General features: G+C 45.4%; 2 protein-coding genes across 2 annotated transcripts; one reads left to right on the forward strand and one right to left on the reverse strand.

Moving 5' to 3' along the window:
- The first annotated feature begins 1,777 nt into the window (after positions 1-1,777).
- Positions 1,778-7,844, forward strand: LOC135496692 (spermidine synthase-like). The gene is made up of 7 exons (XM_064786158.1): positions 1,778-2,162; positions 2,716-2,836; positions 3,537-3,783; positions 3,945-4,028; positions 4,709-4,854; positions 5,491-5,613; positions 7,114-7,844. Exons 1-7 carry the CDS (start codon positions 2,035-2,037, stop codon positions 7,162-7,164), a joined length of 900 nt encoding a protein of 299 aa, XP_064642228.1. The 5' UTR covers positions 1,778-2,034; the 3' UTR covers positions 7,165-7,844.
- A 22-nt stretch (positions 7,845-7,866) lies between these two features.
- Positions 7,867-10,200, reverse strand: LOC135497178 (opioid growth factor receptor-like). Its single transcript, XM_064786925.1, has 3 exons — positions 9,519-10,200; positions 8,388-9,140; positions 7,867-8,189 (listed from the first exon to the last, which is right to left on the reverse strand). The coding sequence occupies exons 1-3, from the start codon at positions 10,198-10,200 to the stop codon at positions 7,867-7,869; spliced, it is 1,758 nt and encodes a 585-aa protein (XP_064642995.1).
- Positions 10,201-13,703: the final 3,503 nt, after the last annotated feature.

Below are 13,703 nucleotides of genomic sequence, written 5' to 3' on the forward strand. Positions count from 1 at the left end.
TTCTTTTATATAATACATATATCATTGTAATTCATAATGATATCATACAAGTATTATCAATAATATAGTAGAACGATACTTCTGTAGATCGATTAGATATTATCTGTAAATTCATTGGCTGTGATTCGTCACTACATATATGTCGTTAAGGTAATTTCTCAAGTTTGAGATCTGTATATTCTTGTGTGATGATAATCTAAGTGCTGTGTCTATTTTTCATGTATTGTCAAAATGTTGAATACATGTGCCAAAGCAAATTCGGTCAAGCTCATGAGATACTTGAGGTATTAAGTCGGTGGGCTGAAGTTAAGTCGGGCTCCGGATATACTTGAGGTGTTAAGACGGGAAGCTGAAGTTAGGTCGAGCTCCTGATATACTTGAGGTGTTAAGACGGGAAGCTGAAGTTAAGTCAGGCTCCTGATATGCTTGAGGTGTTAAGACGGGAAGCTGAAGTTAAGTCAGGCTCCTGATATACTTGAGGTGTTAAGACGGGAAGCTGAAGTTAAGTCAGGCTCCGGTTATACTTAAGGTGTTAAGACGGGAAGCTGAAGTTAGGTCGAGCTCCTGATATGCTTGAGGTGTTAAGACGGGAAGCTGAAGTTAAGTCAGGCTCCTGATATGCTTGAGGTGTTAAGACGGGAAGCTGAAGTTAAGTCAGGCTCCTGATATACTTGAGGTGTTAAGACGGGAAGCTGAAGTTAAGTCAGGCTCCTGATATACTTAAGGTGTTAAGACGGGAAGCTGAAGTTAGGTCGAGCTCCTGATATGCTTGAGGTGTTAAGACGGGAAGCTGAAGTTAAGTCGGGCTCCGGATATACTTGAGGTGTTAAGATGGGAAGCTGAAGTTAAGTCAGGCTCCTGATATGCTTGAGGTGTTAAGACGGGAAGCTGAAGTTAAGTCAGGCTCCTGATATACTTGAGGTGTTAAGACGGGAAGCTGAAGTTAAGTCAGGCTCCTGATATACTTGAGGTGTTAAGACGGGATGCTGAAGTTAAGTCAGGCCCCTGAGATACTTGAGGCGTTAAGTCTGGACACTGATGTTAAGTCAGGCTCTTTAGGTACAGGTCGTGACGCTGGAGTCGAGCCAGGCGCCTACTGATTTTTGGAATCTGACTTAACAGCGCAATTCATTAAAAATGCACAAAATTATGTAATAACTGTTGGAACTGATGAGCAGGTGACTATGTTGATGTCTGTCAGTCATTTTGTAATTTTGAATATTTGATGTCAAATATTATGAATGAATAAATAAAATATGATGAGAAGATAAAATTCTTCAAGAGTTTTCGTTGATTTCTGACATCTGGTCATCCAGGCATAGTACTTAGTTATGTCACTTTGTCTTAACTTGAGACTTCTAAGACATCCTACAATGTGGAATCAGGAATGATTGCGACTTGGCATGGCGAGGATGCAGTCATACAGTGTGGTCTTCATTCCTGTTACATCCCGGAAGCACTCTCTGCAATCCAGGATTTGGTGGAAGGGGCAGGGAGGGGAGATTGTCCAAAAATTCCTGAAGGCGAGCAAGATGGGATGGGGAAATCATTCTTGCAATATTGAAAAATTTGGAACATCTTTCATTTTGGGGCAAAGCACCTGACATTGGTGCATTAAATAGAACTTCACAAATGTCTGACAAACTGCCCTCTACACAGGAGGTATGTATCATCAGTAATTAGTGCATGCCAGGCATTACTATTGCGACACTCCTTTAATGTGGTGAATAAGCCCACTCCTCCTTTAATAGGGCCTTCACCTGGACTCGAGGTTCCCACTGTCGTGAAACACAGGCCCCTGAAGCCTAGTTAGCGGGACTATTATGCTAAACAATGGGATAAGCCAGGATCGTGCTAAACAATGGAGTAAGCTAGGGAAGAACTATGAGAAGAGAAGTACTTTCCTGGCGTATCCCATTGTTTAGCCGGATAATCCCGCGCGGTAATTAGGCTTCAGGGCCTGTGCCTGAGGTTGGAAGGTACTTCAATCGCTTCCTGTCACCACAGTGGAGAGAAACGTGAGCTTCGCTGAAAATGGACCTCATTAAAGACGGCTGGTTCACGGAACTGTGCGATGTCTCGGCGCAGGGCCTCTCTCTAAAGGTCGATGAAGTTCTTTTTCATGAGAAATCCTCGTTTCAAGATGTTCTTGTGTTTAAAACGTGAGTTACTTCATGATTTATCATTCTCTTAGTCTCCTTCATTCAATCAATGTTGTTGTAGGCCTACCAATACCATGCTACGCCTACTCCTCACACGCGACATGATCATGGCTGCATATCATATGGGCACTTCCAGGCACTGTTGATGGGGTAGAGGAGTGTACAGTAATATGGATTTTATTCACCCTGTATGCACTATCTGCCCAATAGGCAATAGGCCCTTTGCCAGATATACGCCGGTACCATACCATATGTCCATGATCTACTAAACTATCTATAGGCTATAAGGGTCGGACCAACAAACCATCTTTACAATACATCTTCATGGTTAAAGAAGAGGCATTGTCTGGCATCATTGACCGTGAAGATCTATTGTAGAGATGTTTTGTTGGTCCGACCCTCGGTGGTAGGCCTACCGGCATATGTGGCAAAGGGCCTATGCCTCATTGGGCATATGTGTGTAGGCCTATAGTAATAGTTGCCTAGAGGATGGGAATGTTCCTTTCTACCAGATTGAACTATTTGTTGATTTCTTGTTTGTGTTATTCTCCAGACCCTTTTATGGAACTATCCTGGTCCTTGACGGATACATCCAGTGTACAAGTAAAGATGAGTTCTCATACCAAGAAAATACTGCTCATGTCGCCCTGTTTTCACATCCTAATCCCAAAAGCGTAAGTTTAAAATCCGTCATATCTGAATCTTATCGTGCCAATCAGCTATCAGGGGCATTTCTATTTCACAGATTTTGTGAAACCCAGATTCACAAATAATTCATTTTCATTGAAATCCTTAACAATTGTTCTGAATTTGTCTGAATAAAACTCAGTTGGAAAAGTGTCTGTGTCCATTTGGGTGTGACGTAGTAGAAGACGAATTTCATTTTTTTGCTAGATGTCCTTCTATTCAAAAACTAAGAGATGAGTATTTTAAGAATATTGCTTTTTGTAAAGATAGTCACTTGTTCTCCAATTCGGATTTTATTTCCACATTGAGCAGCACTGATCACGACATCATCATCAAGACTGCTATTTTTATCTCCAGGGCTTTTTACGAAAGGCAAGCAGCTCTTCAGGAGCAATGACAATATAATTTTACTAATGTGACTTATGATATGTTTTAATGTAATGTCTTTTATTGTGTAATATTCATGCATGTATATGCCATACTGTCTGTACTTGTGATAGTTGTGCAAATAAATAATTTGAATTTGAATTTGTGTCTTGTGAAAATATTCATCCTTTTGAAAAATGTTGCGAATCATAAAAAGAGAGGCCAAAAATTTGCGGTTTACATTTCAAATCTGTACACATACACTTCCAAAATAAAAATTTTACGTTTAACTTCAACATTTCCCTCGTCTTTCTTGGTTAGGTGCTTGTGATTGGTGGAGGGGATGGTGGTGTCGTTCGGGAAATCGCCAAACATAAAGGCGTCGAAAAAATCGTCCTGTGTGAGATCGACCAGATGGTAATCGATGTTTCCAGGAAATACCTTCCGGGCATGACAGTGAGTTTGGACGATCCAAGATGTTTAGTGAACGTCGGCGATGGTTTGGAATTTATGAGGAATCACTCCAACGAATTCGATGTCATAATAACTGATTCGTCGGATCCAGTAGGTAAGTTCTCAGCCGTGAGAGTTTGCTGTCGTTGTTGTTATTGACATTTTCTTTTAAACTTGGCCACTCTCATCCCTGCAAGATGCGGTGTCAAAGTGATGATCCAAGGTACTCTGCCGTTACCATGGTTGCATTCTTTTGACATTTTTCTCCTCTCACAGGTCCAGCAGTGGAGCTGTTCCAGAAGCCGTATTATGAACTAATCAAGATGGCGTTGAAACCTGAAGGCATATTGGCGTCGCAAGGTAAAGTGGTTGTCTTCCGTCTCGAAAATAAAATAAAAAGCATACGATGGCGATAAAAGTGATATCCACCTCATCTTGATTCATAACTTTTGATTATTATTTGATTATTTGCCAGGTTATTTCCCCATCTGTTGGGACCTTGCTCCCTTGGATTGGGACGTCGCTGCCTCCCTTGGATTGCTGTCCCTCGGATTGGGACGGCACTCCCTCGGATTGGGACGGCACTCCCTCGGATTGGGACAGCACTCCCTTAGATTGTTGTCCCTCGGATTGGGACAGCACTCCCTTGGATTGGGACAGCGCTCTCTTAGATTGTTGTCCCTCGGATTGGGACAGCACTCCCTTGGATTGGGACAGCACTCCCTTAGATTGTTGTCCCTCGGATTGGGACAGCACTCCCTTAGATTGCTGTCACTTGGATTGGGACATCACTGCCTCTCTTGGATTGCTATCCCTTGGCTTGCCGTCCCTCGGATTGGGATGGCACTCCCTTGGATTAGGATGGCACTCCCTTGGATTAGGACGGCACTCCCTTGGATTGGGACGGCGCTCCCGTAGATTGCTGTCCCTTGGATTGCTGCCAAGATGCCTTTCTGTTATCATTCGTCGTACACTTCCCCAAAGCGATAGCCCCCCCCCCCCCATCTCGATTCCTAACATTTATTATTTGACTATTCCAGGTCTTGATGTTTGGACGTCACTCCCTAGGATAACCGCCATGATGGCGTTCTGTCGTGAGATGTTCGCCGTGGTTGATTATTGTAACTATTCCATTCCAAGTTTCATGACGGGTGAGATAGGCATATTGTTGTGCTCAAAGTCTCCGGTGAGTTCAATTTACTTCATCTTTCTTAGAGTGTTTACATTTCATGAAAGCGCTCCCTAGTTCTTCAGCCAGAAAACCTGAAAAGACAGGGCAGGAGAGGGGACATTCTGAAAAAGGTTGTGGGCCGCACTTGCTTTAAAATGGAAGTGCTTTGGCCACAACTAGAGAAAATTTGAAAATACTTTAACTATAACGCTATTCTCGTCCCAAATGCCATCAAGGATCAAGTGTCCAAAATTTATGGATGAATGGGGCTAGGAGTTGTGAACCACATGAAGGCACAACTTTGGCGTAGGATTTCGGTGGCCGGGAGGATGATGCCCCTCCTCACCACCATGCAATACCAGATGTAACATCACACCGAAGCTGACCTCAACTTAATGACTTTCATGATTTTTGCTGGTGTTGCCCTTGTTGCCCTCTAGTGACTTTTCAATGATCCCGTTTGAATAAGTCACCGTCAATTTTGAAGCAATTTTGATATGAAAAAGGCACTTTTTTATGAACGTGACTTTTGACGAAACATCCCAGAATAAAAGCGATACTGTTTGCTGTATTTTGCCAGTCATCATTTAGACGATTCAGACTCTATAAGCTGGAAGACAAGTGCATCATATTTACAATTTTCGATTTCAGGACACAAATTTTAAGAATCCATGTCGCGTCATTACTGACGAAGAAGTTGAAGCAATGGACTTAAAATATTACAACAGCGATACCCATGTTGGTGTTTTCATGCATCCGCAGTTTGTCAAAAAGGTAAAAACATCTTTAAGGCCAAGCTAAAACTGAAATATGTTTAACAGGCCTTGAATTCAGAAAGTATTAGGGCTACCATTTTAAGCCATTTTCGCCTCGTGTGCTGGGAAATGTAAAGAAGATTGAGAGGGTACGGCGGCCATTGTGGAGGTCACCGACTTCCATGGCAGTGGTGGCAGTGGTTAAATTCAAACCCTAGTTTAGTAAACAGTGCCAGACAAATTTATATAGTGTAGAATGGGGTAATTGTAGCCCCGGTTTATTTGTAGCCCCTGCATAGTTTGATGCATTGGGATATCAATCAATATCTTAGGCAGGGGCTACAATTAATCTATTCTACATTACATGTAGTGGTTTTGGTTTATGCATGTACATGTATTCATAATATACTGGCCTATTGTGTATTACAATCTAATACATGCATTTTTGCATGGCTATTGTCTAATTTCATGGACATGGGGGTCATATGTTAACAAATTCATTGATTTAATGTCATGACCCATGGCCATGCATAAAGTCACCTGCTGTTAATCTCTATCCTCATTAGATGAGAAAAACAGCTGTCTCGAATAAAAACGTGGGTGTTACTTCAATTGGTTTTCGAATTAAAGGTGAACTTGAGGAGCCTCATTACATAGAGGTGAACTTGAGGAGCCTCATTACCTAGAGGTGAACTTGAGGAGCCTCATAGCTGAGTGGTTAACCTTGTTGGCAACCAGGTAAAAGGGTCTGGGTTGGATCCCTGGGAGAACCCAGGTATGTTTGTCGAGATGATCGCCATGGCTTTCAAGGCACTGAAACCTGTTAGACGATCATGACATAGCCTCCCTATAAAGGACTCCTCTCCATTAAGGACACCAGTGTGCAGTCCCACGGGTGTCCGCAATAGAGGTTTTACTGACAGTCATACAAAAATGATAAACTTGTCGGTTTGGGGTACGTGTAGCTGAGATAAAGATATTTTGTTTTCAGTTTGTTTTAGCTCATTACCTGCATTAGATACTACGCAATAAGCAAATAAATCAATTGACCCCATTGCTCCCGATCAGGACAATCGAGCCTCGCTGGTACCAATTAATCAATATAACCCAAAAAAAATGCATCTATTATTGTGTTGAAGGTCTGCGGGTGGTCTTTTAGGGAAGTCTTATTTGATTTAACAAAAAAGGCAACCAAGTTCTATGTCAGACATCATGCTTGAATTTTTCAATATTTCCATCATCGAAGAATATAATGTTTTTCAGATAGATCTGGCCAAAGGTACCTGGCTGACATCTTGTCACTTAACAGTACTACTAGTTTGATCACAAATTGTAATGTTACACAGACCTGGGCAGCCTGTGTCATAGTTGACACTGTAAACCAGTATTACTCTTCAGCATTGGTAGGCCTACCCTGAGGATAATCTAGTGTTGTGCAGCACCACTATCTTTTGGAAAATGTGATCCGGTTTCATTTCTGAATTCATCAAAATACTGATTCTTAAATTTATGTTTTCAGGCTATCTATGGACCTAATACCACCAAGAAACCAGGCAATGGTGTATCATGAGACGTTTCCAATGCGGTGGAGCCACTGGAGGTTAATAAGGCAATAATCAGCATAGTTACATGTACCGTTAAGAACAATATATGATAAAAATAGAATCGGGGAAAGCTTGAGATATAACAGGGTCCTCCAAAGAATTTTCTTTTTCAAAACGATTGTACCTGAATGACAAATTTTTAACCAAGAGGCTTTAATGACATTCAACGGTGAGGGTTGTATCAAACTGACGATACCCCTCAGCTATTTGATAGTCTTTATTTATTCTTGATAATATGTATGCCCTTAATTGGCAAATGTACTGTTAAATGGGATGACATTGGCCAAGAGTGGAGTGAAAATGGTCCATCCATTTTCCACGTAGCTTGAACCACAATATTTGGTACATTTGTAAATCTTCTACTTCAATTGAATCGTTGTTCATAAAGATGTTCAAAGAATGAAGATATCTCCTTGTGTAAATAAGTTATGATGTCATCATAGTTTGGCCCTAATGTCATGGGTTAATACAAAATGTATGTGTATGGTCCTGAATGAAAAAAATATGTAGATCAAACTTGACGCCTTAAAGTCACCACGACAAGTGACAATCAAGACCCTATGTAACCCTGCCTTTGCATCGTCAGCATAGATCCATTTGTTTCTACACTTGTGACTTATCATGGAAATTAAATTATTTCAAATTATTTTGTTGTTTTATTTTGTTGGTCAGATGGAATCAGTCTTCTGGTTCCTTGGGATAGTTGCCAACTCTCTGGAACCTCCCTCCTCCAATCCCCAGTCCTCTGGCTCCTCGGGAGGGATGCCAACTTCTCTTGGACCTCCCTCCTCCAATCCCCAGTCCTCTGGCTCCTCGGGAGGGATGCCAACTTCTCTTGGGCCTCCCTCCTCCAATCCCCAGTCCTCTGGCTCCTTCGGAGGGATGCCAACTTTTCTTGGGCCTCCCTCCTCCAATCCCCAGTCCTCTGGCTCCTTCGGAGGGATGCCAACTTCTCTTGGACCTCCCTCCTCCAATCCCAGTCCTCTGGCTCCTCGGGAGGGATGCCAACTTCTCTTGGGCCTCCCTCCTCCAATCCCCAGTCCTCTGGTTCCTCAGGAGGGATGCCAACTTCTCTTGGGCCTCCCTCCTCCAATCCCCAGTCCTCTGGTTCCTCAGGAGGGATGCCAACTTCTCTTGGACCTCCCTCCTCCAATCCCCAGTCCTCTGGCTCCTTCGGAGGGATGCCAACTTCTCTTGGACCTCCCTCCTCCAATCCCAGTCCTCTGGCTCCTCGGGAGGGATGCCAACTTCTCTTGGGCCTCCCTCCTCCAATCCCCAGTCCTCTGGCTCCTTCGGAGGGATGCCAACTTCTCTTGGGCCTCCCTCCTCCAATCCCCAGTCCTCTGGTTCCTCAGGAGGGATGCCAACTTCTCTTGGACCTCCCTCCTCCAATCCCAGTCCTCTGGTTCCTCAGGAGGGATGCCAACTTCTCTTGGACCTCCCTCCTCCAATCCCCAGTCCTCTGGCTCCTTCGGAGGGATGCCAACTTCTCTTGGACCTCCCTCCTCCAATCCCAGTCCTCTGGCTCCTCGGGAGGGATGCCAACTTCTCTTGGGCCTCCCTCCTCCAATCCCCAGTCCTCTGGCTCCTTCGGAGGGATGCCAACTTCTCTTGGACCTCCCTCCTCCAATCCCAGTCCTCTGGCTCCTCAGGAGGGATGCCAACTTCTCTTGGGCCTCCCTCCTCCAATCCCCAGTCCTCTGGTTCCTCAGGAGGGATGCCAACTTCTCTTGGACCTCCCTCCTCCAATCCCCAGTCCTCTGGCTCCTCGGGAGGGATGCCAACTTCTCTTGGGCCTCCCTCCTCCAATCCCAGTCCTCTGGTTCCTCAGGAGGGATGCCAACTTCTCTTGGGCCTCCCTCCTCCAATCCCCAGTCCTCTGGCTCCTTCGGAGGGATGCCAACTTCTCTTGGACCTCCCTCCTCCAATCCCAGTCCTCTGGCTCCTCAGGAGGGATGCCAACTTCTCTTGGGCCTCCCTCCTCCAATCCCAGTCCTCTGGTTCCTCAGGAGGGATGCCAACTTCTCTTGGACCTCCCTCCTCCAATCCCCAGTCCTCTGGCTCCTCGGGAGGGATGCCAACTTCTCTTGGACCTCCCTCCTCCAATCCCCAGTCCTCTGGTTTCTTGGGATAGTTTCCAACTCTCTGGGACCTCCCTCCTCCAATCCCCAGTCCTCTGGCTCCTCGGGAGGGATGCCAACTTCTCTTTGACCTCCCTCCTCCAATCCCCAGTCCTCTGGTTCCTTGGGATAGTTTCCAACTCTCTGGGACCTCCCTCCTCCAATCCCCAGTCCTCTGGCTCCTCAGGAGGGACGCCAACTTCTCTGGGACCTCGCTCCCTCCTCCCATCCCCAGTCCTCCGGGTCCTTGGGATAGTTTCCAACTCTCTGGGACCTCCCTCCTCCAATCCCCAGTCTTCTGGTTCCTTGGGATAGTTTCCAACTCTCTGGGACCTCCCTCCTCCAATCCCCAGTCCTCTGGTTCCTCAGGAGGGATGCCAACTTCTCTTGGACCTCCCTCCTCCAATCCCCAGTCCTCTGGTTCCTCAGGAGGATGCCAACTTCTCTTGGACCTCCCTCCTCCAATCCCCAGTCCTCTGGCTCCTCAGGAGGGATGCCAACTTCTCTTGGACCTCCCTCCTCCAATCCCCAGTCCTCTGGCTCCTCGGGAGGGATGCCAACTTCTCTTGGACCTCCCTCCTCCAATCCCAGTCCTCTGGCTCCTCGGGAGGGATGCCAACTTCTCTTGGACCTCCCTCCTCCAATCCCCAGTCCTCTGGCTCCTCGGGAGGGATGCCAACTTCTCTTGGACCTCCCTCCTCCAATCCCAGTCCTCTGGCTCCTCGGGAGGGATGCCAACTTCTCTTGGGCCTCCCTCCTCCAATCCCAGTCCTCTGGCTCCTCAGGGGGATGCCAACTTCTCTGGGACCTCCCTCCTCCAATCCCCAGTCCTCCGGCTCCTCGGGAAAGATACCAATTTCTCTGGGATCTCCCTCCTCCCATCCCGAGTCCACTGGTTGGCAAAGATAGATACCAACCTCTCTGAGAAGCTTTACCAAAGGCAGAAGGATCCTAATGTTGTCCCAGGAACATGGGCTGTATCATTGCTTGTATCAGGTACATCCGGGAGTAACATAAACAGGGTCAATTAATGCACTAATTGGGCCTTCAAGATATAGAGGACTGTGAGATCTTCACTTCATTCAATGAAGAGGAGTCTGATGCTGCCCCAGGTATATGAGCTTCTCCAAGTTGCCACGAAATGGGCTTGGAGGACTCTGAGGTTGTCCTTGGTACAGGAGGTGCCTTTGGAACATGAGGTCCCAGAGATGTTGGAGACCACCAGCCCCGATATGGTTAATATTGCCATGAAAGTTAAATACTCTCCCAGACGATGAAAATTCCTACAAAACAATATTCCCATGGTCTGAGCCAAACGGGCTGAAAGTGTGTATGGGCGGTTATTGCCGCAAATATTCACCAACGCGCGAGGGATAGCAAGTGACTCCTAGAAGTGATGAGGCGTGTAGTTCGTGGCGCGTATAGCTGTAATTTCTAAAAATCTGCATTTCCTGGAATCGTCGTGAGGGATAGATACCGCGAGCGATAGATCTCGTGAGGGATAGAAGTTCCAAAAAATCCGTTATGTGGCGCCACTATCTCGTGAGCGATAGCAGTTCAAACAATTTCCGTTTTGTGGCGCCACTGTCGCATATTCGTATTGTTTTTGCTGTAAGCGACACTGCAACATTATAATTTTTGTGCGACTTCGTCCATTTATGATTTACAATGATTGTTCTGTTCTACTGTACTACATGTATTCAGTTGTGTGGTACCATCTGCTTTGATTCATTAATGGCCTTACTAGTTCATCTTACGGGCCGTGTTAAACGAATCCTGCGAGAGGTTCAGATATGCTTACAGCAAAAACAATACGACGGCGTCAATATGCGACAGTGGCGCCACATAACGGATTTTGTTGGAACTTCTATCCCTCACGAGATCTATCGCTCACGGTTCCAGAACCTGCGATCAGGGTTCGCCAGTCTACCTCTCTGGCTGGGCACCACCTCCACAGCTAGGAACCTCTCTGACCAGGCACCACGGATGCGCATGCTCCGTTTGGATCTATTCCGTTTCCGTTTTGATCACTTCCGGTAACGCAGGCGCATTGAAGTTGAGGAAAATATGGTGGTGCCTGGCTGTGGAGGTAACCTGCTCTCGACCATTTCAAGAGAAAAGACAATGAAATGTTCTGTTATTAACACAGTTTACCCAATATTGAACAGACTCAAAGTTTTATTTGTTCAAGTAATCAAATGTATAAGGCCAGGGACACATACAATGCTTTTTTCACTTGGTGGTGCCTGGCTGTGGAGGTAACCTGCTCTCTACCATTTCAAGAGAAATGACTATGTTATTGTTCGATTATTAAGGCAGTTTGCCCAATATTGAACAGATTCAAAGTTTTATTTATCAAAGTTATCAATTGTATAAGGCCAGGGAAACATACACTGCTTTTTTCACTTGGTGGTGCCTGGCTGTGGAGGTAACCTGCTCTCGACCATTTCAAGAGAAATGACTATGAAATGTTCTGTAATTAACACAGTTTACCCAATATTGAACAGATTGGGTTATTGATCAGTTTGGAAGAAACTTCTTTGAAATATTCAATATTGGGTGGATTGTGGTAATAACTTTATAGTCATTTTACTTAAAAAGTCAAGAGTGGTATTCATTGATTGTAGTCACAGTGTAAAATGTTCAATTCTCATCAGGAGGTTTTTATTAATAGATATGCGAATGTGTCCACTGAACAAAATTGTTGTAATTCAAATGATGTCTATTGATTGATTAATAAATACATCTTTAAAACTAAATCGTGTGGTCATTTCATTACTTGGACCCTTCCATTCTTCTTCTTTGTGTTCATTTACATCTAACAGACTCTCCAGACTTACTAGTAATCAGAAGCGGAGTTGGTGTTCGTCAGCCGGTCAAGTCTCCCTCCTCAACGCTGCAAGCGTTGGGCATCTTCCCAGGATGCGCTCTACAGTCATTGGCTCGATCTGGGGGTGTCGCTATCTCCTTACTCCTAGACAGAAGCCTGGAACAAGCTGGACATCGGGCAGCAAACCCAATATTAATGTGCTCAGAACACTTCTCAAGTAATTAGTGTTTCAGAGTGATCTATAGCCTATACCTAATACAATAATGATGGTTTCGGGCAGGGCTTAGAGGAGGCTTAGAGTAACGAGACTAGTATATAGCAGGCCCGGGAAAGCAGGGGCGTAGGTAGCAGAGGGGGGGGGGGGGGGAAATGCCCCCTCCCCCGAGGTCACCAAAATATGTGTTTTTGGCCAAAAGATTTCATAAAGGGTCATTTTGTCCCCCAGAGAGCCTTTTGCCCCCCCCCGCCAGACCAAAAAGCTAGCTACGCCCCTGGCCCTGCAGGTGTATAGTATAATTTACTCTAAGTAAGGGCAGGGCAATAAGGAAAGGTGCTATGCTGCATGTAGGCCCTATTGTATTCTATAACAAAGAAACCCAACATATGATTTAAAGGTGCCGGTGTAATAGAATCAGATGCCCCCTGATATTAAATGCCCTCAACAATAGAACACCGGCACCATTCAATAGGACTCTAAAGAGGCCAAGACCCTTCATCCGAAGAAGAAAAATACAGGCGGGCATCAGGAAAGGGAGGGCATTTGATTCTATCACAGCGGAACAATATATATCCCTTTTCCCACAAGAACTAATATTCCTCACAAAGGAATTCTAGACTGGACTTAGATTCATGGGGACCAGCATTTCTTTTACACCCGCACGCGGAGCATGAGCTGAGCTACTACTGCACGCCAACATATCAACCAACAGCACCGCCATTTCTTCAAACGGTTGGAAGTGATACTACCAGTCACGTGTGGTTCCTGGTCAGAGAGGTTCCTAGCTGTGGAGGTGGTGCCCAGCCAGAGAGGTAGGCTGGCGGAGGGTGTTGGAACCTGCGGGTTCTGGAGCTCGCGGTATCTATCCCTCACGACGATTCTAGGAAATTACAGCTGTACGCGCCACGAACTATACGCCTCATCGGCTTCTAAGAGTAACTTGCTATCCCTCGCGCGTTGGTGAATATTTGCGGCAATAACCGCCCATACTTGTGCCCAGGATCAAAAAATGAAAACTGCAGATGTAAATGTATCAAGAATTTTTGTCTAATACTGATGGAACTTAGTTGGGTAGGGATGGGATCCCTACCCACCCTTGGTCGAATGCATGCCTTTGACCATCTGTGGCAATTTTGTCTAATACTGATGGAACTTAGTTGGGTAGGGATGGGATCCCTACCCACCCTTGGTCGAATGTGTGCCTTTGAACATCTGTGACAATTTCGTCTGATACTGAAGGAACTTCTTACTGTAGGGATGGGGTCCCTACCCACGCTTGGGTAGGGTTTGAGTAGACATGTGATACATCACAGAATGCCAATGGAATATCTTAGTGTC

Source organism: Lineus longissimus, chromosome 12, assembly GCF_910592395.1.
Source record: "Lineus longissimus chromosome 12, tnLinLong1.2, whole genome shotgun sequence".
In the NCBI taxonomy this organism is placed as follows: domain Eukaryota; kingdom Metazoa; phylum Nemertea; class Pilidiophora; order Heteronemertea; family Lineidae; genus Lineus; species Lineus longissimus.

Excerpts from the sequence above, each read along its gene's own strand:
- LOC135496692 (XM_064786158.1), top strand. The coding sequence starts at position 2,035 with ATGGACCTCATTAAAGACGGCTGGTTCACGGAACTGTGCGATGTCTCG. Across the intron at positions 2,163-2,715 it reads GATGTTCTTGTGTTTAAAAC|ACCCTTTTATGGAACTATCC; the intron begins GTGAGTTACTTC and ends GTTATTCTCCAG. Across the intron at positions 2,837-3,536 it reads CACATCCTAATCCCAAAAGC|GTGCTTGTGATTGGTGGAGG; the intron begins GTAAGTTTAAAA and ends TTTCTTGGTTAG.
- LOC135497178 (XM_064786925.1), bottom strand. The coding sequence starts at position 10,200 with ATGGGAGGAGGGAGATCCCAGAGAAATTGGTATCTTTCCCGAGGAGCC. Across the intron at positions 9,141-9,518 it reads GGGAGCGAGGTCCCAGAGAA|CCAGAGGACTGGGATTGGAG; the intron begins GTTGGCGTCCCT and ends CCTCCTGAGGAG. Across the intron at positions 8,190-8,387 it reads AGGAGGGAGGTCCAAGAGAA|GAGCCAGAGGACTGGGATTG; the intron begins GTTGGCATCCCT and ends ATCCCTCCCGAG.